At 40.4% G+C, this 25,669-nt stretch overlaps 2 protein-coding genes across 3 annotated transcripts in view; one reads left to right on the top strand and one right to left on the bottom strand.

Moving 5' to 3' along the window:
* OSBPL10 (oxysterol binding protein like 10) overlaps nt 1-12,956 on the top strand; it is a 116,694-nt gene extending 103,738 nt beyond the window's left edge. For both annotated transcript variants that reach the window (XM_030445542.1, XM_030445541.1), the window contains exons 9-12: nt 8,218-8,404; nt 9,760-9,942; nt 11,896-12,049; nt 12,848-12,956. In XM_030445542.1, coding sequence (XP_030301402.1) covers nt 8,218-8,404; nt 9,760-9,942; nt 11,896-12,049; nt 12,848-12,892 — 569 coding nt within the window. In that variant the 3' untranslated portion in view covers nt 12,893-12,956. The remainder of the gene's footprint in view (nt 1-8,217; nt 8,405-9,759; nt 9,943-11,895; nt 12,050-12,847) is intronic.
* A 5,389-nt stretch (nt 12,957-18,345) lies between these two features.
* Nucleotides 18,346-25,669, bottom strand: part of STT3B (STT3 oligosaccharyltransferase complex catalytic subunit B) — a 52,980-nt gene continuing 45,656 nt past the window's right edge. Inside the window, exons 13-16 of the mRNA XM_030444943.1 lie at nt 24,280-24,453; nt 23,332-23,445; nt 22,071-22,283; nt 18,346-20,064 (exon numbers count right to left, since the gene is read on the bottom strand). Of these exons, the coding sequence (XP_030300803.1) occupies nt 19,984-20,064; nt 22,071-22,283; nt 23,332-23,445; nt 24,280-24,453 (582 nt within the window). The 3' untranslated portion in view covers nt 18,346-19,983. The remainder of the gene's footprint in view (nt 20,065-22,070; nt 22,284-23,331; nt 23,446-24,279; nt 24,454-25,669) is intronic.

Here is a 25,669-nt window from a genome sequence, read left to right as displayed (position 1 = left end):
ATGTAGTGATGTGGTTTTGCTTATTAATAATAACAAAATAATCATGGTGAAAACATACAGACATCTGCTGCTGTTGCTGCTTGCTAGAACTGAAGAACAAACTCAAACAGTTGGAAGAGCTACAGTAGCTTCTTTGCTGATGGCAATATTTTCCCTTTTTTGTAGGAGAGCCATGAAAATTCCTTACTACTATACTTGATGTTGTTGTGGTGGTTAAAGTCTGTGACAGAACTGGTGTTCCCTTATTCCCAGTTGATTTGGGTATTTTGCTTTTGATAGGGAGTTAAGGAAGTTGGGAAGGGATTGTGAGCAGGGAAGTTGGTCCTTCTGTCCATCTCCTGACTGTTCTACTGCCAGCCTGGGTCAATTTAACTTGCTGCATTTTTTGTACATTCTCATTTCTAGCACTGCTTTTCCTTGTGGAAGGGAGCTATTAAATGGAAATAAAATTAAACCCCAAAGTAATTATGCTTATGTGGGAGTAGGGACATCCCTTTTTCTTGCTGCTAGCGCACAGAGTTCCTGGGATTGGGGTGTCTACTGTGGTGATTAAAGACTTTCAAAGTCCTGATGGTGGTCCCAGTTTTGAGAGAGAAAAGGTTGGGAATGAACCACTTCCCTACCCCTAGGATTGTTAAATGAGTATTTGTGAGAATAAGCTCTCCCCTACCCCTCCCCTTTTTTTTCCATCCACCCTGGAGATACCCTAGGTGTAGAGGAGGCCTTGGGGAACACCTCCAATGGTGAACTCTTTTATTGCAAGGTTTATTGCTGTCTTTATGATGGGCATTTTGGGAGGAAGCTTTCCAATTTTTAGTTATTATTCATCTTTTCTGTTGTTGTTTTTTTATCCATGTAAGCAGTGTAGCTGCACAGTGACAGCATTTCTGGAAAGTGATGGAGAAACTCCACTGCAGCCCAAGCATTTCTGTTGCCTGTTGAGGAGTGGCAAAAACCAGGAAGAAGTTGTAGTGCTGAAGCTTTTCTGTCATCTTAAAACATTCAACCTAGACCTGACAGACTTGGTTTAAAATGTTTGCTCTGCAGTGTGGTTTTATTCACTCGAAACTACACTTTCTTGATTTTTATTTATTTATTTTAATCCCAGGGAAGTCTTCCTATATACATTGGTGCGTAGATTTGTCAGACTGTGCAAAAATTACAATCTACTGCAGGCACTCATTGTCATATGCTGCAGAAGCATAAGTTGTGTATTAGATTGAGGTCAGCATGAGTACTGGGGAATAGATTTCTGAACCAAAAAAAAAGTAGCTGTTGGACTTACAGTGTGAAAAAGCTATCTATTTACATGTCTAATAAAGCAGAGCCTAATAATTTTTTAATGGGAAATATAATTTAGACTATTTCCTTCATATTTAAAGACATTTTATGTACTGTAGCTTTTCAAATGGAGTGAATTAGTTTAGCACAGAGTAGCTTTAAGGAAAGACCTGGTATTAGTCAGACAGTATGTGGAGGGGTAGTTAGGTAGAATCTAAAGTTATCTTCTAGGAGGAGCTTCCGTATGGCAAGGGCTGCTGGAAGGATTTTAAAGTCTTATTATTTTTAAACTGTTAAAACCAGATTAACCAAGCTCCTCAGGAATGATTGAAATTTGATTGATCCTGCTTTTTGATAAGAGTCAAACTGACGTCTCACAAATAACAGAATCCTTGGTTTTTTTCTTCTGTTTCTTTTTATTTTGCAGCTGTGCATTGGATGACCTTACTAGTGAGGTTTTACCACATATTTTTTTCTGGTCCCCTTCTTTTTCTTTCCATTATGAGTATTCAGCTCCTTTTTCTGGCTGTTGCTAAAGTTTACCTATGCACATGGGGGTGCCTGTGACTTTTGGTTAGATGACTAAGGATTTTAAATTCTGCATGATACTACTTGAAAAGCAGTTTCTTTGGTATCTCTAAAATACATATACCCATTCTGAGACTTTCTTAAAATCATTCTGGTGGTTATAGCAGTTTTGTTAACCTGTGCATTCATTCAGTACTGTTTGTATGTAAGAAAAAAACCCATAAATTCCTTCCCAACAAAGCATTAGAGAGCTGCAATAAATGTTTTGGATAAATGAGTTGGTAGGGAGTTACCATCTTGTTCTATTTCAGATATTATCAGAACAATGTTGTTTGACCTGTAGCTAGTTGTGACCTTAGTGTTGGATACAAACAACTGGAATTTGTTTTGAAATGTTGCTCTCTACTGCATAGTTTTGTGTGTGGCCATCAAACAATTCGGTGAAGCTTTTTCTACTGCATGGCTATTTACAGAAATAAAAGTAGTACTGAAGTTTTGGATCTCTATTGTGTAAGGAATGTGCTGCTAATGTTTCTGTGGTGCTTTTGAAGCCTATTTTTTTAAACACAGTGTCCTTAGATGTGTAGAACATGTTGCTTCTTATGCTTTGTTGTTAGAAGCAGCCATGGACATAACTGCAATAGGATGCCACAGAAGTACAAAGGATTCAGTAAGAATTAAAAGAACTAAGGGATTTGAGGACGGTGTGGTCCATCTCAGTACCAGATTTGTACAATTGTTACTGTATGTTACACCTCAAAGCAACTTTTTTTTTTTCCCTAACTGCAATTTTTGTTTGTTGGTTCAAAGTAAGTTTCAGTGTAGATGTGAGGTGCAGAATGAATAAGAGGGAAGTGCTGGAAATCTGTGTGAGAAGCTGTTTTGTATGCTAGCCTTTCCTCTGTGGCTATGAGGGGTCTAAATCTGGCTTGCTAATAAAATGCCTCAACTTGCTAAGAAAATGCCTCAACTTTTTTTTCACTGCATAACAAAAACCCCGTTTTTTCAGAGTAGTCAGTGTTTGGGTTTCCTCAGGAGGGAAGCTACCCTGAAGTGTGGGCTTTTTCATAAAAGAATTCACATTGCATGTGCAGTCTCTAATTCTGGTTTGAACTAATTATGTACTGATGGGGGAGTGAGGGTGAGGAAGGGCGTGTAATAAATAGAATCATTAAGATTTCAATTAGCAAGGGATGAGAGAGTCAGTGTAAAATATTTAATGCTTTGTATGTGATCTGAAGAATCTTTCAAACGGATTTTGGGTTGTAGGATGAGGATGCTTTTTAGTGGATGAGGATGAGGGTGCTTTTTAGTGGTTAACGATGTGCTGAGCACACCTCAGTGCTGAGCTGTGTGTGTTCCTTTTCTGCTCTTGGGTTTAGTTCCAAAGCAGCAAAATCCAATAAAAAGTGTCACCTTTGATTCATGGGTTAATTTTGCTGAGACCATAAACTACGTTTAAGTGGATTGCTCTGTATTATCAAGTGGCTAGTTATGTCTTGTGTTTTCACTCCTGCTGTTTAAAATGTTTTAAAAACTAGTGAGGTATATAGGCAAGCCAAAGATCACTTGTTAAAATGAAATCAACCTTGGAAAGGATTGATGGGTAGGGAAAAGATTCAGTACTCTTTCCAGAATGAATAAAAATGGAAGCAGTGAATGCTTTTACTCTTCTTCTGTTGAAGTATACATATGTGCATGAGTTTATAGATATACAGGTCTATAATTTCTATTTCTGAGGCATTAGCAACTTTTAAATTTACCAGTCCCAAAGACTGCTGGCTCTATGCAACTACAACTACCAAAATATTTCCTAGTGCTAATGTCTGGATTAATATTCTTTTCTGCCCAGTGGTTTCAGAACACTTTCTGTATGGCATGGCACTCATTACTTAATTTAGCAAATGGCTTCAGTCTTTGGAAAAGGAGCAGTGCAATGCATCTATGAGAAAAATAAGATCCTGGTTCTGGCATCTCACAACCTGCACGGGTGGAGATGCTCTACCCCTCTATGGGGTTCATCCCCTTTGTAACTTGCTCCTGTTTGTGTGTTACAAATAATGCAGACAGAGGGTAGAGGCTGTTAAATTAGGAAACTGCTCTAGGGGATTTGTGTCCCACGTACCATTTGTTGTTCAGATTGATCTCCATACAATCAGTGGGAAGCATTACATTTCACATGTCTCTTCTGCAGCTTATTGATCCTGAGCCTCCTCTGGGTGTTTTGTCAATATGTGTTACTGGAAAATCAATTCACAAAGCTGCAGCATTAGTGAGGGACGTGTAACAGTTAAACAGGGAAAATTGTATGCCACAAACATCACTTCCTTTAATGCAGGCTGAGAAAGGAGCATGACTGTGAATATGTTGCCTCAGTCAAAAGCAGGAGTAAATGGTGTTGAGGACATTTCAAGGGGTAATTTCAAAGTTCTCTACTTGTTTATGAAAATTTCACCCTCCTCTGTGGGATTTGTCTTCTAATAAACTAAATCCACTCTTCCTCCCAGAGTACTTCTCTGGTGCATTCTTCTATGCGTAACAGCTGCCTATAAATGCTTAAGATTTTTTTTTTAAAGGACTCAGCAGTTTCTGAAATAATTCTTTGATGTGAGAGGAGGAGACATTGCTGAAAATGGGAGAATCTTCTTCAACTTTTTATGTGCATTTACTTATAATCCCCTACAGCAAGGAAGCAAGGGAAGAAGAATAGCCTATGTATTTGTGTTTTCCAGTAGGTATCCTTAAAGATGGTTCACAATGTAATGATGCACTAAGGAGAGTTAAGAGTACACAATGCTTTTAAAAATAGTTGTTCTTTGGTTCTTCTGCCTTTCTCAAGATTTAAAGTTGGCACTACAGGCCATGAGTTAAAATTGTGGTAGCAGTTTAAAATGTTGACTCATTGTAGATTCATCTTCCCAAAGAAAGGATGGGTCTCAGTTCAGACATGGTACAGCTACAGTCTTCGTGGTGCTTCAATAAAACAATGTTTTTCATGTGGATGGTGGAAAAGATAGAATGTGAAAGTAACAGTCATGTTAATGCTACAAGTATACCAAGTTATGGATATTCAAACCTTCCCTTTATTCTTTTTTAGATTCTAACTATTCATCTGGAGTCACATTTCAAGTGGGACAGCACTTCATTAAAAATTTATTTGTTCAGGTGTTTAAGGAATTTTAAAAAATGTGCTGTCAAGTGCTAAAAATACTGCCAAGAGAGCTGAGTTCAGTTTTTAATATCTAACTGGCTGTGGTGGTTAAATATTGACATTGAAGGTCACTGCTCTTATTTGCTGTTCACTTTCCAGTGTGCTCAGTGGCATTTGTTAGAGCTCTGCATCCCTCCTACTCCAGTGTGGAGTAAGAAAGATATGAATTCCATCAGCGAGACAAAAGCAAACCTGTACTAACCCAGAAGAAAGTTGTGTTTATCATGGTAGTTTCTTCTCTCACGAGGATGTGAAGTGATGGTCAAAGGGAGGGGGAATGGCTGGGCCTGGGGAAGTAGGAGACTGGAGAAGTTCAATGAAGATGTGGTTCATGAATTCAGACCTTTGTCTTAAAAAAAAAAAACAACCCACAGCAACAACAACAAGCAACCAACCAAAAAACCCCAAACAAAATAAACACAAAAACTTTGCAACAACTGAACCCCCAAAACTGCATGTGGACCTTCTGAAGTGAATCCAGAGGAGGGTCACAAAGATCATGGGAGGTCTTGGAGCACCTCTCCTATGAAGACAGCCTGAGAGAGTTGGGGTTGTTCATCCTGGAGAAGAGAAGGCTCTGGAAAGACCTTGTTGTGGTCTTCCAGAATCTGAAGGAGCTACAGGAAAGCTGGAGAGGGGCGTTTTACAAGGGCTTGAAGTGATAGGATGGAAGAAAATGGCTTTAAGCTGGAAGAAAGTAAATTTGGGCTAGATACTAGGAAGAAATTCTTCACTGTGACACTGGCACAGATTGCCCAAGGAAGTTGTGGTGGCCCCCTCACTGGAAGTGTTCAAGGCCAGGTTGGATGTGGCTTTGAACAACCTGGTGTAGTGGGAGGCATCCCTGCCCATGCAGGGGAGTTGGAAGGAGATGATGTTTAAGGACCCTTCCAGCCCCAAACATTCTGTGATGAACTGTCATGTCAGAAGCTGAGGCTTTCAGGCAAACTCTGATTTTTGACTGTGTGAGGATTGTGTCTGTGCTTAGGACATGAAGACAGGGGAAATGTGACTTTATGGGGAGCACCACACACCGTTTCTGCAGCTGACTGCTGCTACAGTCAGGTGCCCAAGACTGTAGTGAAGGTGGAATATGAATGGGAAGAGGAGAGGAGAGGAAAGCTGACAGGCTGGAGTCTTACACCTCCTGTAGTTCTCTGTGGAAAATGCCCAACTGCAGACTGTGAGGTTTCCTTTCTGCCTTTGATCAGTACTCACCAACTTTGTTTGATCCTTCTTGAACATCATCTAGTTAAAAAGGCTTCATGATTGTTCTTTATTAATTGAATGTTATTACAGCATCCATTTAATGTGTTTGATAAACTTAGTTTGATGAGAGTCATTTTTTTGAGTAGAAGTTCTACCTGGCTGTGTGTCCCAGCTGATTTGGGTAGCTCAGCCTTCCTGCAATGTGTTCAGCTTGGTTTCACCTGCAGGTACAGAGCTGAGGAAGCTTGAGGCAAAATATGTATGTGTTCCAGCTGTGTCCTGGCTGTTCCCTGCTGGTGAAGGTTCAGCAGGTGACACGAGAGACTTTTTGACTTGCCAAGGCAAAATGATTTAAGGTCCTTTTAAGACATTGTGTTTCTCTGTTTGTGCTTTTGCACTCCCCAGCTCATTTGTGTCAAAGCTGCTGGAGTAGAAGCACTGGCTGGGTCATTGCTGGCAGGCTGAGGGTGCAGAAGTCTTGAAAACAACTGCATAAAACTCTTGGTTTGCAAAAAGTATTTTCCTGTGGAGTTGTTTCAGAAGGCAGAAGTGACAAGATGGAAGAGCTTCCTGTGCCTGCATTTAGTTCCATTAATTGGAGCCAATATTTAAGTTAAGATGGTGTTACAGCTCAGTGCTTTTAAATTTTGAATGTTTTTAGATTTGTGTTTTCACAAAGCATTAAGAGCTTATTTTGATGCTGGCAGTAGTAGTGCCTTGTTTCCCGTTCAGTGCCTTTTCATCACTACAGGTCAAATCACTTTGCAAAATTAGTGTTGTTATTCCCTTAAACAGACAAACTAATCAATACCTCTACCAATGTGTTCTTCATTTATCTGCTCCAGGGTGAAGGCAAATTGGCTCAAGCTCATCTTGTTTCTAAGCAGATAATATTACTCTGTCAAGATAGTTTTCCTGTTTCATTTTGTTTTGGTTTTTTTCTTCCCCAAATATTTCTGGGTAGTTAGCATTTCCTGTGATGGGTTATTTTCAAACCCTGTTGTGAAAAATTATTTTCAAAGCTGTAGTTTTTGCCTCTAGGCGGTTATTAAATGGGACAGGGAACGGTGTAAACTCTAATCAAAAATATACTACAGATACTTGGAGTGATCTGGTTCTCTGTGTAAGGTTTAAGGTGCTCTTTATCTGGTCTTCTGTCCTGATCCTGAAGACCACAGTACACCTATGGTGGGGACAGAGCTCCCTCCTTAACCCCCAAGGGAAGCTAAGATCTGATCAGACATGCAAATTCTTTGGTAGTCCTAAGTAATCTTGAGAAATTACTGCTGCTGCGTATTTTTATTTACTACCCCATAATGCTGAGGCTGGAGGAGCCTTTACAGAGTGAAACAGAATTGCCAGTAATTTTTCTGTGCATGGTAGAGACATTGGGTCTTGGTGGTAACAGAGCAGTGGCCCTGGTGACCCCTTTTTGTTATGCAAGACTTTCACAAAGGTTCTGTGGAAAATCAGGCATTTAGAAGTGAAGGAGCAAACTTAGAGGAAATTTCTAGAGGGCTTCCTTTAGCATCTTTCCTACTCACGTCTAGGCAGACCTAGAGAGAGCCTTTTGCTGCCACCAACAAATTTATCAGGAAGAAATTAGTGGAGAGGACTTGGCCATGTCTGATTGAGAGGAGAATTGAAGAGTCTTTGGTCACACCCATGTTTTTTCTGGAGACAAACTATAATAGGACTCTGAGTGAGCACCTAAATAAGTAATCCAGTCAGGTTTTCTGATAAGCCATTTGGTACTATGAAGGACCTCCAGGCACACATTCAAATTGTGTGATTTTGAAAATATTTGAAGGAATTTGTTCCAGAGGGCAGATTTCTTTTCTTACCAGAGGGTACCCTCCTTCAAAGCCAACTGCACATTGTGCTCCCTCCCTGTGGAAATACTTTTTAATGACAGTGATCAGTCAGTGACTGTCAGGTCTTATCAGGAAAATTTTTATCATTTCACTTTCAACCTTTTTCCTACACAGGTGTCCTATACCTGATGGAACATGAAGAAGAGTATGTTTTCACCCTGCCCAGTGCCTATGCTCGCTCAATTCTTACCATCCCATGGGTGGAGCTTGGAGGGAAAGTCAGTATCAATTGTGCCAGAACTGGCTATTCTGCTACAGTCACGTTCCACACCAAGCCATTCTATGGAGGGAAGGTCCACAGGTATGGGAATTATTGTCTTGCTCTTGTTTAGCTGCCACTGGACTCTTGGGCATCTGTTTGGTTCTTCTGTTGGAGTATTTAATGCACAGATAACTGAATATCTTTTCCTTGTAATGTCTGAGATGACTTACAGCTTTAGAGCACGCCTTATTGCAGTTGCACATTTTATGTCATTTAACTGAATTGTCTTTATTTATCTCATTAAACTAAAGTGGATGCATTCCTCCACTGTTTGTTGCTTTTGAAAATTGCTGGAAGTGTGCAGGATCAGAAAAACGTATGCAGAAAAGGCAGGATTTCTGGTACACCAGCTGCTGCTTCTGTGAGTCTTGTGGGTGAACTGGTGTTCCAGTGTGACACTGTGTCACAGTGTCACTGTCCTTAGCAGTAACTCCATACTGGGGACTCTGACCTTGGCACAGGAGTTTCAGATGATGAAAATATTACTTAGGTGTCTTTGGTTCCCCTTTGTTAAGGGTGTGAAGAGAGACAGTGCAAGATAGTTTCCTTTCTTCTGTGCTTGGGCTGACCCAGTTATTCACGTACACAAGATCCCTTTCAGGTTCTGTTGTAGACTGTAGCAGTGTCCATGAGACTGTGCTTTTGCATGGCTACCTCTGCTTTATTTCAGTGGGTTTACTTGTTCTTCCATGTGTGTGTCAACCATTTCAATATTGTGTTCAGGCAAATATCAACATGGGCTGTTTTGACAGGTGTTGCTTTAAAAGGTGTAGATGACTAATTGGTGCCATCAGGCTGCCTGAGTTTTGGGGAAGGTTGTGCTGTGTTAGTTTAATAATTAAAAAACTTAACTGAGTTTCCAGATTACTTGACATGGCCTGCTGAAGCACACGTGGGCACGTTCATAGAAATACACACACAAAACTTCTCCCTGCATCTTAATTTTCTAGTCCTACCTACCTGTTTTGCTCTTTCACATTGTTTCTGGGATCATTGAGGTAGCTTTAATCACTGCCTCTCCAAAGTAAACTTGCAGAGCTAAAGTAGAAAATAAAGGTATCTGAAGTCTTTGTCACAGTATCTCACAGCATTATGTCCGGGTGAGAAAATGTCCCGTGAATGGCAGGAGCTGTTTTTCAGGCTGATGAAGTAAACAACTCTGAGTTAGAGCAGGGACTCAGAATTTCAAGTTGGGTCATCCAAAAGCTATCGCTGGGTTAGCAGAGCTTTCTTGGGTTGAGTCTTTCTGGAGACTACATCACTACTTTGCTTGAAAAATCAGTTTGTGTACATGGAGAGCTGCCTGCAGCATTAGCTGTGGCAGTGCTTTGATATGCTGGCAATAAATAGTACCTCTTATTTCCGTGGTCTTTGTTTCTTCCCTCCTGACTCAGGGTTACAGCTGAAGTGAAACACAATCCCACTAACACCATTGTCTGCAAGGCCCAGGGAGAGTGGAATGGTACCCTGGAATTTACTTACAGCAACGGAGAAACCAAAGTGATTGACACCAACAAACTGCCTGTCATCAGGAAGAAAATCAGGCCGATAGAAAAGCAAGGCCCCCTGGAATCAAGGTGAGGGTAGAGGTGTTAAGGTGTTCTGCTTCTCATCCCTCAGGTGGGAAGAGGACAGGGAAGCAAACTGCAGTTTTAAGTGTAGTGGTTCAAAACCACCTCAGTTCCTACAGCACATTAATCTAGCTGGGGCTGGGTATTGGTTCTTGGGAACATAAATTACATTACAGTGATGAATACATCAATTTCCTATGCAATGCTTGTATGCATTCTAGTAAGCATTTGGAAAATGGTAGTTCTGTGTTTTCATCTGCCTTTTTGAGTGTCTGTAACATGTTAGTCAAATTGGTGTGTTGCAAGTCACATTGCATGTTAAAATTTACAGTTTCATGTTTTGTCTATTTTAGAACATATATATGGATAAAATATGTAAAATGTGAGTTATAAATATGGGCACACACACACACACACACACGTGGTTTTAAGGCTCTCATCACATGCCTAGTTGGTTAGGTGCACTAGAAAAAACCCAACTTGTTCTGTTACTCACTGTCAATAACTTTGATGCTCAGAAAAATCAGTATTTTTATTGAATATAGGAACCTTTTATTGGAGGATTTAAAAACGTGAGTTAAGCTTCCTTTTACTATCTGTAAACATATTCTCTCTACTGCCTGAAGATGTGAAGAAGTCATTGTGCAGGGTCAGATACCATTTTCCAGCTTGCTAGACATTCTTTCTGATCAGAAACTCATTTTCCTCCTGTAGTTTAGGAACAGAAAGGTTGGAGTAAATAAGGAAACCAGTAGCTCTGAAGAATATTTGTTGAATTTTTTTGGATAATAGTAAGCAAGTTACAAATATTCAAGTGTTTCTCCAGGATATGCATTTTTTATCAGATTGTAATCAGAAACTCATTTAAACATCCCTGGAAATTGGGGAAAGCTGCTGTCAGTTTCTCCTCAGTATTTTTCTGACAAGAGTTTCTGTTAGGCTAATACTGTGTGAGAAGGCATCACATCCAAATGCCATCAGTTGTGTGAAAAACAAGCTTGGTTATGTACTGGTAACTCGAGCTGACTGGGAATATGAAGCACAGGCCTAGAAGGGCTCCCTAGAATCAGGGCATCAGTTCCTCTGTTAATACCAGGTGGGTACAGCCAGGGTCCCAGTGTAATGTTCTCTAGGCTTTTGGTTAGCATGCCCTTATAATTCAAAAATTAAACTGCAAATAAATGCAGTATGAACACCTGTCATTTGGGGATGGATCATCAGTAAAGAACATGAGCAGGAAATGGTAGAATTGTATCAGTCTGCTTTGATAAAAAACTCGGGTGGTGAAAAGTCAGGAACATGAAGAAAATGCTGGGAGCTGAGCAAACCTGAAAATCTGGTCCACGAATGCAATGAGTAAGAGATGGTCCACAAGGACTGTGGCTTGCCCAAACAGGAGTGGGTCCAAAGGAGGGCAACCAGGCTGGTGAAGGGACTCGAGCACAGACCCTATGAGGAGAGGCTGAGGGAGCTGGGGGTGTTCAGCCTGGAGGAGGCTCAGAGGAGACCTCATCACTCTCTACAAGTCCCTGAAAGGAGGGTGTAGCCAGGTGGGGGTTGGTCTCTTTTCCCAGGCAACTCTCAGCAAGACAAGAGGGCAGGGTCTCAAGTTGTGCCAGGGGAGGTTTAGGTTGGATATTAGAAAGAATTTCTTTATGGAGAGGGTGATCAGACACTGGAATGGGCTGCCCAGGAAAGTAGTGGATTCTCTGTCCCTGGAGATATTTAAAAAGAGACTGGATGTGGCACTCAGTGCCGTGGTCTGGTAACTGCAGCGGTAGTGGATCAAGGGTTGGACCTGATGATCTCTGAGGTCCCTTCCAACCCAGCCAATTCTATGATTCTATGATCAATCATCAGCATCAGTCTTGCCTCTCAGCATACTGTGGCCTGGCCAGGCACTGGGCTGGGGCTGAAGTGTCCTCACTCTGTCACTTGTCCCCCTTCTCCATCACACAGGCGCCTGTGGCAACATGTCACCAGTTCTCTGAAAGAAGGAAACATTGATGCAGCGACAGAGCACAAGCACGGCCTTGAGGAGAGGCAGCGGGCGGAGGAGAGGCAGCGTGCGGCTCTGGCAGCCTCCTGGAAACCAAAATACTTTGCCAAAGAGGTACTTGCTGTGGTATTGTTTTAAGGACTCTGCAGTGTGGTTTTGCTCCAGGGAGGATGCCAGTACATATGAATTTGTGCTTTTTACCCTGGGCTGGTGTTGTTGTATACCACTGATTGTTTCAAATTCTGTTTTTGCCTCTGAAGAGCAAATGGATTTTTCCATATCTGTATTGTAAACTTTTTCATTTTCTTAGTTAGACTTAATTTTAACCTGAATTTTTGGTACCTAATGTTAGGCACTTGAGGCTATGTTTTTACCTTAAAATATTGTATGTTACCTTAATTTGCAAAACCTTAATGTTTTTTTACCTTAAAATCCACATTTGGTTTTGCATGTGCTGTCCACTGACATCCTCTGCTAATCTTGATCTCAGCATCCTAAAATGAACATGATATAGGGATATGTGCCCAAAGTCAGCCAGCATGGACATCTGAAACACAATCTTAGGTTTCATCTTTAGGTTTCATCTTCTTGAAATGAAACCGGTTTTATAACAAAAGGTTGAAGGGGAAAACTGACTGAGGGAATTATTATTATTTGACTCTGCTGCTACATTAGCCAGTCTGTGCAACTGCTTAAACTAGTGGTTCATCAGTTTAATTTTCCTTTTGCTTCTCTTCCCCCATGTAATTCTTTCCCTGTCACCCTCATTATCTGTAAATTTGTTAAGCATGGAATTTTCAGGCAGTAGGCTAGTTTCTGGTGTTGATTAGTAGTATTTTAGCTTTTATGTGGACGTATAGAGATTCGGTATGTATAAATCTTGTTTGTAAACTCTCTGTAATTTTCTTTCAGGGTGATGGTTGGCTATACTTGAATCCTCTTTGGAAAACCCACTGACGGGATAGAGCAGTTGCCTCACGACTTTACCTTAAAGGCATTAAAGTGATACAGTCTGTAACTTCGAGATGCCACTGAGTAGGTCCCCTTATCAGAAGATCCAAACAAGAAGCTATATACTGTGAATGATGCATCTCAAAATACCCACAAGCTCAAGTTTATTCAGGAGTCATTTTGTGTGTATGGATACACAGACACGCACACACGTCCATATATACAGACATATATACACCCAGTGTGTGGTTGTGTGTGTGTTATTTACACTACATGTAAACAAGTATTAACACTAGCAGTGATTTCAAGACCTTTTCCTCTTCAGAGTTAGGGCATAGAACTCCAGTTGGACTCAGCTGGGGTTCCCTGAGTTGTGTGCTTGCAGGATCAGGCCCTATGCTAGTATTTAAGAAAATACTTTTTTATTAGTACCAGTTTAAGGTTTTTCTATTTTTCACTTTTGCCAAAAAATGTTTTGCACTTAAAATGTGACGTGTCACTTCTGTCCCAACAGCCATTGGGTAGCTCACTTTGATGTAAGAATGATCTGCTGATGGCACCCTCACTTTTTGGGGTGCTGGTTTCAGAGCATGTTTCCTCTCACAAGTGTGAGTTTTCTGCCATCACTTAGGAAGTATCAATGCCATCTCCAGAACATTGTTTGCATGAACCTGTTGTGTCCTCACTTAAGTTTTTGTTCATGCTCCCAAGTGTTTTAATACATCTCTGGTCAGCAGTGAAGCAGCTGCTCTGGTAATTTTCATCTTCTGTTAATGTTCCCTGGCTGCTGTCATGCAGTTGCTTTTGAGTTATGTGCTCCACTGAAGAGCTGCTGGCAGATGTGGCTGTGGTGTTCCAGCTCACTCTTGCCTCAGCTTTCACCCCCGTGCACTCCCCTGGGGCTGTGCCTGAGGTACCCCCTGTTCACAGCCTCACCTCTCAAGTTAAAACTCTGCTGATGAGTTCAGGCTGAAGTGGAGCTGGGTGTGGAGGTGAGGCTGGGAAGATCCGTGCCAGGCAGGAGCCTTCCCACCAGCTGGGAGGCAGGTTCTGTGCACTGCTCTGGGAAATGAGACAGAGCTTGTCTGGTCAGAGCCCTCAATTCCATATTAAGGCTCTGAGCAGATCTGTGGGCTTTTCCCTTTCCCTTTCCCTTTCCCTTTCCCTTTCCCTTTCCCTTTCTCTTTCTCTTTCCCTTCCCTTTTCCCTTTTCCATTAACCTGGTTTCTTGCTTGTGGAAGAAACATTTGGATGAACAGAGGTCATTCTCAGATAAATGGGTTTCTGATGTACAAGTAAAATTAAGTAAATTGTTACACTGAGACAGTAACTTTATTAATGAAACAAATGCAATAGGATATGATTTGTTTTGTAAAGGAAAAAAAAAACAAAACACAAAACAACCCACCTAGTAAGTACACAATCCTATAGCTGGATCTTGATTTGTAAGGTAACCACTGTGACATGAAGAAAATGGATTCCGAAAGTGTTGAAAGCTTTGTGGCTTTTTAGTTTGTGTTTGTTTGAAAGTGAAGATGCTTGAGAGAAGTGGGAACAAAAGGCAAATGCAGTTATGTGCTGACTTCTATTTCTGCTCAGTGGGGCTTTCTTCAGTGCCCCATAAAAAACCCCACTGTATTTCTAACATCCAGGAGCATGGATGCCTACCTTCCCCTAGTACTGATTAATTTTGTGCCTTTTGTCTGCTTTCTTACTACATAACTTAGGCTTTATAGATACCACACAAGTATGTTTAGGTCAAAGCACTGCTTATATCTGTTCTTGGGCATCCTGCATTTTATGATGATTTGTTTTTTTTAGTAGATGTTATAAAGTCTCTTGAGCAACTCCAAAGGCTGAATGGAGGTGTGAATGCAAGGAAACACACCAGAAGTTGTTCATTTGGACGTAATACTTAGCAGATCTTTAAATTTGAACTTCAGATTCTATTAATGAAGGTGTGGCCCTTTTTTTCTCCTAAATGCCATTTTGTCTGCTTCTATGTTCTTTCTTTACACATTAGAAAGAAAGTTACAAGTGATTTAAACCCTATTTTTTAAAAAAACTTGTGGACTCTATGAGCTTGGTTTTGTAACTGACACTTTTTTTTTTTTTTTTTTAATAAAAAAAATCCTTATTTTTAGGAATAGGTTTTAGGTTTTCTGTAACAAAACCAAAATGATGCTGTCATTGTAATAACTGAACTACAACGAAGTATCAACAGGAAAATGTGGACTTTTACCACCTTCAAGAAAAAACTTTATACTGGATCCTCTCTTGTTCTTGAGGTTAGTCTGATCAATATAACCAGAAGTATTTTTACAGTTTGCTTCATCACAAAGAACAGTCAAAAATGCAGAATTAAACACCTGGAACATCCTCCCAGAACTCTGAATTTCACACACACCAAAGAACAAGCCACATGCTCACTACAAATAGCCACTGAAAAACCTCTCTCTGTCAGGCATGCAGGCCTGAGCTCCTGAAAGAGTGGACCTCTTTCAGCTTTGGTGGTATGACTGTACAGGCTGCACAGATGCTGTAGCCATTCTTTTAAGGAGAAATCTGAATTATTTTATGCTTGTAATTTATTGAAGATTTTTTTTTTTTGTCAGCATGGTTGGCTGTTTCTGCATGCCGAGAACATTCCACTTGTACTCTGATAAATGTTTTGGTTTGTTCTGCTGCTGTGAAGAATCCTGATGCCATCACCACCACTTCTTTTCCAAAGTAACTTGGGAGAGGCAAACGTAAAATAGTCCTTTCTGAAAAGGTCCCATCAGGGAGAGATTCCAGAACGAGGCTCACAAGTGTCACTGTTTTTCTGATAGTTATGTGCTCAGTATATGTCACAGGACTGAAAGGTAAATATTCATAAGCCTTATTCTATAGGTTGTTCCAATAGGTGTCTTGGACTTGCAAGTAAATCTTCTCCTTTTCAAATAGCCAATGTACACTCTGAATTGTAATGTAAAAAGCTCCATGTACTTTTTTCTTCTTCTTCTTTTGTGCACATCTGTAGAAAGCCTATGCAACCTTTTCCTTTCTTAAATTAGAAATGTTCAGAAAGAAAATTTATACCTTTATTATTTAAAAGATGCTCTGGCAGTCTCTACTGATTTGCCTTCCTTTCATAATTTGTGAGTTTAAGATGACAATTACTCATGAATAAAAGATTTCTTTCATTTAGTAGTGGGACACCCTTTCTCTTTCCACTGAAGCATTAGTTCCCTGGCATGCATCAGATGCTCAGATGTCCAGGAGTGGTGTAAAACACTCAGGGTCCCTGGGAGCTGATGCCAAGGGTCTGACAGAAGTGATTTGTCAGCTGGTTTGCTGTGGGGATCTCCCTGCCCTGTTCCTGCTGCCAGGCACCACACAGGTAAGGTTTGGTTTCCACTGGACGGCACTTCAAAGAGAAAAACAGGGCTGGGCAGCACCAGAGTTTTAGGAAAGTATGGGGAAAATACGTTTTTTTTTTAACAAATCAAAAGCAAATAGGCTAAGGTGTTCCTTTGTTCTTTCTTTCTGAAAATTGTATTTAATCTTTTGTCATCAACAGGCATGCTTAATTAGGTACCTCTTAAAATACAACTCTGAATTACTGTAGCATGGGACACCTGCATGGAGAGGAAAAATGTTCCTAAAGATTTCATGGCTCCTGTTCAACATTTTTCGAGTGTTAGGTTATTCAGTTCTGGTTTATTTTAAACATTTATCCACAGCGTGAGAAACCATCATACCTGAACACTGGTTCTGTATGGAAAACAGAAAACAACCCTGGCTGTAAAGGGGACAGGAATCACTACCCAGTGAAGCTCCTTGCCTTTTGCTGCATTCCTTCCAGGCCACATCTTGGAGCAGTTTATACCTCTGATTTAAAAGCATTACTGCATTTCAGTCGTAGCCAAATATGATTTATGTTCAGTTTTTACTCATAGTGGGACTGACATGTACAGAGAGCTAAGGCAAAGCATTTAACTGGGTTTTTCAAGAGTAAATCTATTAAGTTAGTTGACTAATGACTTTTCTCCCCCTTTGTTATGGAATCACTTCCACAAGTCAAAATATTTCTCCTGGGATCACCCACAGGACTGTCTGCCCTCCCTGCTTTCAACAGTAATGATTAAGTAAGTGATGCAGAACTTACACAATCCTGGCTTCTAAATACTCAGTCCCTTAGCAACTGAAGACTGGAGCCTGGCTTAGGCACTTCTTTTTTTGTCTCTTTTTGCTGTTTGTGGGAGTTGTTTTGCTTCAAATTTTGCCCTAGCAGAAGAACAGGAGGGCTGTAGCTAAGGCAGTAAGATCAGATGAAAGGGGTGCTTGGTGCATGCTGCACGATGCTTCACTGCTGCAGTTGTGGCTCATCACTCAGAAAAGAAAGTTCATTTAACTGAGTAGTTCTAGAACCAAGTAACCCATGTGGCATGCAGGTTCCTGGGGAACCAGGGAAGGTGACAGAACACCCAGCCAGGTCTTTTTTGAAGTGTTTTGTTTTTTTTTTAATTGGTTGCCTTAATGACTCCAACTTTCCATTTCATTTAAATGCAGAACATGGGCAGAAGCCTCAAAGTCTGGTTAGATGTAAGAAAGCTCAGGTAAGTTGGTGGGCAACTCCAGTCCCTGGCTGGTTAAGATTACTGCAGCTGGCTAATTCTTCTTTCACATAGCTTTAAAAATGCTATAAAAGCTGACAGGATCCCCTCATTTCTGCTCTGTTAATGAGCATATTGGCAGCTGAGACAGAAAACAACGTGACAGAACTGTAAAGATACCTCAAGATGGGAGGGTACCTTTTTACTTCCTTTTTTTAAAAAATCAGAGCTGCGTTACTGCCAACCCACAGAGTGAGCAGCAGCACCCATTCTGCTGCCTTTCAGATATTCTTCCCAATGTTGGATCCCCTATTTCTTACCTGGGGTGAGGGGGGAGGATGCAGATCTGCTCGGAAGAAGCAAGATGATTGCAACTTGTGCAGCACATCCTCAGCCCTTCTGCTGCTCCAGATGCAAGAGGGATTTGCTGCACCATGGGTTTGGGAAAAGCTGCTGCAGTTCCCTGAAAACACCGGTGCCTCCTTGAATCATAGAATAGGCTGGGTTGGAAGGGACCTGAGAGATCATCGAGTCCAACCCTTGAACCACCGTTGCGGTTGCTAGACCATGGCACTGAGTGCCACATCCAGTCTCTTTTTAAATATCTCCAGGGACGGAGAATCCACTACTTCCCTGGGCAGCCCATTCCAATGCCTGAATTCCCATTCCAATGCCTTGGTTTCACCACAGTCCAGACCCTGCCTTTTGCTCAACAAATGCAAGCTGGAAGGATGTTAGGTGGCTGCTATGGTTTCATTACAGCAACTTCATGTAGTCAGCAGAGTGGCATTATGGAGTTCCAATGACTAAATGTCACATCTCATCAAGTTAATCCATCACAACAAAACTGACACAACGCCCTTAACACAAAACTTGAATTAACTTTATTTTCCCCTACAGTCAACAACTGGTCTGCGTTGAGCTTTAAAGCAACAAAATAAAATGAAATCTCCAAACGACAGGGGGCCAGAAATCCAGATTTAATTACCTTTGTGAAAATGTTGCAGCTGTAGTATTGGTCTGTATAAACCACTGGAGTCAAAAATGAGTTCATAAATCAAAAAAAATATTCTACACCTTGGGAAAAAAGTCAGCAGTAACATTCTCACAGAACACTGTAAATTTTCTTCATGAAAGGTACATACTATTCTGCATCTTACATCAAATTATTGATGCCAGTTTTGTTTCTATAAAAAGTTACAACCTGTGGCAGGAAAACAAACTGCAAAACCCTTTCGTTTTAATTAAAGAAAATTTTCAAGTCTGTATAAACTTTTCCTATAGCTGGAAAGTGAACATGTTCAGTCTCCATTTATATTTTAGTGCATTTAATCTGACAGTTTTCATCACTGAAAAAAAAACCAACCCCAAATCAACAACAACAACAAAAAAAATCAACCAAAAAACCCAACAGTATAAAAGACAGACAAAGCAAATAGCACTATAGCAGGGATTTCTTCAGTTGATTTAAGCAGTCTAAATAAAAATGCAGAGAAACAGATTTCCAGAAAAACTTTTACCCTCACAAGAGAAGGCAGTGAGGGGAAGAGGAGATTTGCAAATCCTCTACCTCTTGCTAGCCACAGAAAAGGGGGTTTGTATACCTGTCAACCTTTTTTTTTTAATTTTTTTTCCTCCATTAACCAGGCCATATTTGTTTTACCCATGTAAACATTGACCTAAAATAGTTTTATTTCTCTTCTGAAGCACCAGCCACTACCTGGCGCTCAGCTCTTTGTTACTGTAGCATTCATGACTGTCAGGACAGATTTATTTTTTTGTCAGGAGGATACAAATTCAGCCCTTGTAGCTTCCCTGTGCAATATGTGCCTTGTCTACCTTGTGAAGTGACACCGACAGGCAGCAGCACTGCAATCCCACCTTCAACAGAAGCAGCTTGGCCAACCTCAGCCTGCATCCCATTAACCTGCCCCGTCATCTCTTGTGAAAACCACAGCTCTGCTGCTCAGGCTCCAGCCCAAAACCAGCCTCTGCAGCAAGAGTAAAAGGACGCTGAAAAATAATCATGGGAGTAACTGGTTGGGAAGGTTTAATTTCAGAGAGCTCTGCTTCCTCCTAATTGTTGAAACCAAGTCATTTTTAGATGTTGCCACTCCAGTTTAGGTACTGCTGCTATTCAGCTCGACAGCGTTTTCCAAAAAAGATTGACAAGTATGCATGTGCCAAGGACCAAATTACAGGGTTCTTTGGTGCAGTCAGTCCAAATTCTTAACAGATTTGAAGGATAATATGTACCAATAAAAAAAATGCTGCTAGACTTTGATAGCAGCTCTGTCTTGCTTCACATTACAAATCTAAAACAGCTGTTCTCAATAAGCCAATATTTTTAAATCAGACATTGCCTGAAAATTTTGTACAATAATCTGGACCAATGATGGTTCTGTACCCTCATGTTGCTGTGAAACATGACTTGAGCTAAAGGCAAAGACTGGTTATCTCAAGGACAACTGCTTCGTATTAGCAATCAGAACAGTGTTTTTAAACTGTCTTCCTGTTGGGTCTCTTGCCTTTCTTTAAAATTAGCTTATTCTTAATGTAGCCACGCTTCCTTTTGGAGGTCTAAAAAGAAAAACAGAATAAAATGTATTAGTTAGTGATTTGGTCTTGACCGCGGTTTAGTGATGTGCATTTCAATGTCTGATCTTTACACTGATTATAAGGAGCTTAAATGGCAAACCCTCAACTAGGTGCTGTCCACTTATTAGAGCTGGGATTGTTAATTCATGCCCAACATTGGCTTCTGCACAAGAGGTACCTTTGCAGGTCCCATCTACCAGACCCATACAGTATTTTTTCAAAGCTTGTGCTGAGGCAGAATTAATAATTAACCAACAGGATAAAGCTCTCGTATGCCTGGAGAGCAGAAGTGGTGCAGAGCATTCATTTAGTTTGGAAATACCTTCTTCCTGCTTTTGGACAACTCGGTTCCCTTGGAAGGTTGCAAGATGACAGGCAGTAATATTTGCTCAAAGCAGCAATTTCAAAAATAAGAGAAAAACTGAATAATCACATTTTAGTCTCTGGTCCTCTGCTACAGTTCTGTAGGCTACTTAGCACTTACTGCTCATTTGTCTTTATCAGCATATTTTAGATTTATTTTTTTAAGGTATTAACGGGGAAGAATTAATGTTAATATTTGGTAAAACTAACTTCAAACTTGCAAAAATCTAGTTAGCTCATGGCAGGTAGAATTGTCCATTCAACGTGCCTGCTACAAATGAGAAAGCAGGCAGCTCCCAGACTTCTGAAGTTTGCTGTGCTTATCAGCAGGTTCTATTATGTCAATTAAATGCAACTTTTAGGTTTTTAATAACAATAGTAGTGTTATAAAGTGAGATAATGCTGAACTAGCAGGTAATACTCAGACATGTTTTGTCTCTTAAGCTTGAGGAATGTCATTCCTAACACAGAAGAGTGGTAGGAGATGGACTGAATTCCCAGAGAGGAAGCAAATACTGAAAACCTGTGGCTACCAAGAATTCATGTCAGAAATTCTGGTTTAGTAAATTGCCCCCTGCTCTTTGCTGGTTCTCTGAGTTCTTAATGAGAAGTGGAGCCTGTCTGTACTGCAAGAGTTGTTGATGGATCCCAATTTGCATTAACTTCCATTTTACCCTGTTTTTAGACAGAACAGACACATCCACTGCTTAAGTGGGGCTAATGCATCTATTACTGATAACTACAACCCTGCTTGTCACTTAAGATAAAAAAATTACACTTTTAAGAGTATAAGGGGCACAGTAAAGTTTATAATTTGCTTTCAAGGTAAGCCTAGCTTCAGTGGCAACTCCCAAATAGCTTATTTTAGCCAATTCCATCAAATCAAAAAGATGAGCCTCTTCCCCCTCTAACATTCTTTACTTGTATTTCCACATTGCAGTGCACATTTACTGCCTATACTGATTTTGTTTGTTACACATTTGTTTCTGACAAGATTCTGGACTCCCTTCTACAACATGCATCTGAATATAGAGAAAACAGATGCTGTGAAGGAGAGGGCTGCTAAAAGTCTCCCCACCTCCCCTGGTAACACATCTTTCTTAAATGGCTGAAGTAGCACACCATGGCTAACACTTAAAACCATGAAGATGACTTCAAACAGTAAGCAGCCAGACACTAAAGTTCCGTCAACAAAAGTTTGATATTTAATTTATTTCATACAAAATTGCCATTTTTAAACTTCTAGGCATCACTACTTCCAAACAAAGTCAGAAAGCAACTTCCACAGTATTTACTTAGTGAGCCATAGTTACTGAAACATGAATTGATGTACTTGAGAGATTATGCTTCCAGTTACATGAAGAGTTGTAACAGCCAGTGACACACTCTATTTCCAGTTAGCATTCTGCCTAAAAAAAATCTAGCCTTGTGTCTTCACATGCTTTTAAGTTAAGCAGACAGTAAATTAACAATTATTACCAGCAGGCAGGTCTGATATTGGACACTAACATGAAGAGTATCCATAACATTCTGGCTCGTGGAAATACATAATTCACCAGCTATGTGATCCACTGTTAAAAATGCCATCTCCTGACCCCCTCCCCATTACTTCACTGGGAACCCACCTTCTTTGACAAATACTTCTGTTTTGGTACAATGTTGGTGACTCTAGGTTTATGATCCAGTGTCTCTCTGTTGTCTAGTTGTTTCACCTTGTATATTCTAACAAGCCAGTGCTCTGAGGTAAAGGCTTCCTCCAGGTGTTTGAATTTAATGTCTTTGTTGCCTATCTCAGCATTGCGTGTACGATCGAATCCTGGGGGTGTCCGAAAGTCCAGCTATAAAAAAATTAAAATTTGCACATTAATTTGAGATAAAACCCAAAACACACATCACTGCAAACCGTGGTACTTCATACCAAAAGGCAGTGGTTTCAGCTGTCTAGTCAAGGGACAAACACTTCTCTTGCACGGGTTACTATTACACAGAAAACCCCTGTTTATTTTACAGTTAAGATGGACACAAACTCATACTCCCGCAGCTGTTGCAGGAGACACCACTTCCATGTCTTAGCAGAAATCCCATGTCTACATTCAGAGATGAAATCACTCCAGTGAAAGTCTGAGGTGTGGAAGCCCGTGGTGGATTTTTAGCAAAGCTGCTCCCTTGTGCCTTCTCTTCTGTAATGCAGTAATTTGTACTCTTGTGGTTTTCCATCCAAATAGGAAGCAGTTCATTATTTAGCAGTTAAATTTGATCAGGTTACAAATAAGATCAGTTTTAGCTGAATAGAGGATTCTTGGGCTGACACATCAGTATGAAGGGCCCATGGCAAGGCAGGGTGCAGGGGGGGGAAGAACGGGAAAGAAAAAGGCAAACAAGGCAGACACAGCTACACACTATATATGCTTGGTGATCCCAAGGGGGAGTGACAACACTCTCTGTGAATTATGGCCTAATTATGTAAGTGTAGTCTGATTTAATACCCTGATGTGACTTGGATAGAAATCAGTTTCTGACAGATATTAATTAGTCAATTAACAGTTCTGCTTTTATGTTATTGCAAAAAATAAAAAATCCCGAGGCTCTCCACAATGTACCAGTTACTGTTTCAGCAAGCACACTGCGAAGTGGAATTAAGGTGCTTATCTGAGGCAATGTGAAGGACAGTAGAAAGCAAAGCACAAGTGTAGGGTAGCAGCAGAAATGCTTTGTTCTAAAGGTTAGATACAACAGACCATGCCAGCTTGTGTGTTAATTTGTATAGCTAACTCTTACCTCTGATTCTGCTACTAAAACTCACAATCTAAAAGCTGGAAAATACATCAAAATAACATTTGTATTCTCGTTTTTCAGTTAAGATTCATTAGAAGTTGTAGCACTAACCTGCATCTCTCCAAATCTGTAATAGGACATTTTGTACATCAAGCAGTTCAGCAAAGTTGGGGAACCTGCCTTGTCTACCCGGAATTCTCCCTGAGGAGTAAAGTAATCACTTTCCTTTAAAAAGAAAAGAAGATACATAGAGTCAAAAACTAAACTCCTATTTAAGGTCATTTCACATTCACATTCCCTTCTACACAAGTAGTTACTGGAAAAATTATCTCAAAATGTAAAAGTTAGTTGTAAATCTATCAAAATTATACTTCAGAAAGGTGAAAAACACTGCATTGTTAATATACCAGGTCTGCACTGTTAACACCATAAGCTTAATATATCTGCAGTATTTAAACAAAAAATTACTGCGATTTTCATCACCAGTAAAAGATGAAACTATAAACACAGGATACCCCCTTAAGCTGGTGCTCAGTATGTGCTCAATATCTACAAGTTTTTTTGCTCGGCTTAATCAAATATTACTCCAGACTTCTGCAATCCCTGAGATGTTTGAGTAACTTAAACTCGACGTTAAGTCAATATTAACACTTCAACTTGTCTTCTGTGATTACAGAATTTGAAAAAAAACTTGTAATGGCAACCATTTAAGCAGTCTGGACACCCCTTTTTTGAAGTAAAGTATGATAGTGCACAGTGAGAAACACACAGCAGAATTACAAGAGGCATCCTGTACTTTTAGTATCATGCCAAGGAAAAAAAAAAGTGAAAAACTTGTGAGGTTACAGACCTGTCAAAACCATGAATATTGGGAAAAACTGGGCTACAGGCCTCTGCACTCTTACTAGGAAAAGAACTCGTAACACATTTTTTTCAAATAAAATTGGAGTAAGCAGTAGAGATTTCCCTCCACGAATAAAATCTTAACACACACATAACGAGCATGCAGAAACTCAGTGTTCAGTCAAGAACAGTTTTCCTGCGTGTGTTTCCACTTACCCGAATATCTTTGGGATGTTCCCCCTCTGCTATTCTCACCATCCACAAGAACTTATTAATATCATCACCAGAGTAGCCAATCACCCCACCAAATATAATCAGAACATAATCCACATCCAGGCTTCTCATGATCTCATATGCTGCTGACTCATTTGATGACATTGCCTTTCCCACCTGCATCATATAAAAGTATTTTAAGTACCTGCATGATTGCCTTTGAAACACAGCAATAACCAGCCAGACCAAAGCCCAAGAATACACACCTGCCTACAGAAGCCCACACTTCTGTTCTAGATAAAGGAAACTCATTATTAATGTCTATTTAGAAACTCAAAAGCCCAACCTAAACCAAACAGTCCTTCCCCTGTAAGAGGAGTGCTTGCCTGCTCAAGTCAGTGTTTTGCGTATCAAATACAACAATAAGGAGCTTTCCTTTGTGGCACATACAGATTTTTCACCTCATGGCTGTAAGGCCAAAAACTCAAATGCTGCAGAAAATACCTAACTACAAATTATTTTCAAAGCTTTAGACCCAAGTGAATAAATTATGTGAAACATTAGAAATTTCTTTGGGGTCTTTTTATCTGGATCTCTGTCCCTCGCTAAGGAAGCAGTCGTGCTGCTGCATACCAGCCAGTAGCATACAGGCATCCTCAGTGTTGAATTCAAGGCAAGTTCATGCACAGATGTCAGAGCAGAGACACCCTTGAGCTAAAGTCATAACATAGTTTTGACCTTGAAGAACTTTCTAAAGCTTTATCCAGAACCTATTCCATACTGGTGACTTCCCACATCTAAACAATTCGCTTAGGTCAGTAACTGGCATTCAGCTTAGTACGTTTTCTTTTTTTTCCTGCTGTTGCAGTTCTTGTGCTTAAGACATAACAGTGGATCACTGTAGTAAAATGGAGTAACTGCAATAAAAATAATATTGCATCTAAATTGGTAACATTCAGTTAAGAATGTAATTAGAAAATGCTCAGCGTAGGCTGCAATCTGTCATAAAGACTGAGAATCTCAGTTCCTTGGCCACGATCCTAATCAATGTGCAGTTACTTGGCAGATTTCCACCTCTGTGCAGGAGGAAGTCATCTGGATGTGTCTCCAGGGCATGCCTCATTTATAGCAGAAGTTCAGATATTCACCCCAACAGGCATTTATTGCTTGGGTCCCCCCTTTATGGAGCATTCATTCCAAAATGTAACCTGACAGTGCCAGCAGTCAGACTGTAGAACATTCTTTATTAAAAACCATCTTTGCTAATTGCTGTAATGTGGATGGCTACTGCACTTATGCAATACAAATGCCTTCCATGGTCTCTATTCCCATGATACATCATGTCCTGCAGGAATCTGGTGGTGGAGGTGTGCTACCCGAGTTCAACCTCCAT

This window comes from Calypte anna, chromosome 2 (genome assembly GCF_003957555.1).
Source record: "Calypte anna isolate BGI_N300 chromosome 2, bCalAnn1_v1.p, whole genome shotgun sequence".
NCBI classification, from domain to species: Eukaryota; Metazoa; Chordata; class Aves; order Apodiformes; family Trochilidae; genus Calypte; species Calypte anna.
This window is presented reverse-complemented; position numbering and strand designations above follow the sequence as displayed.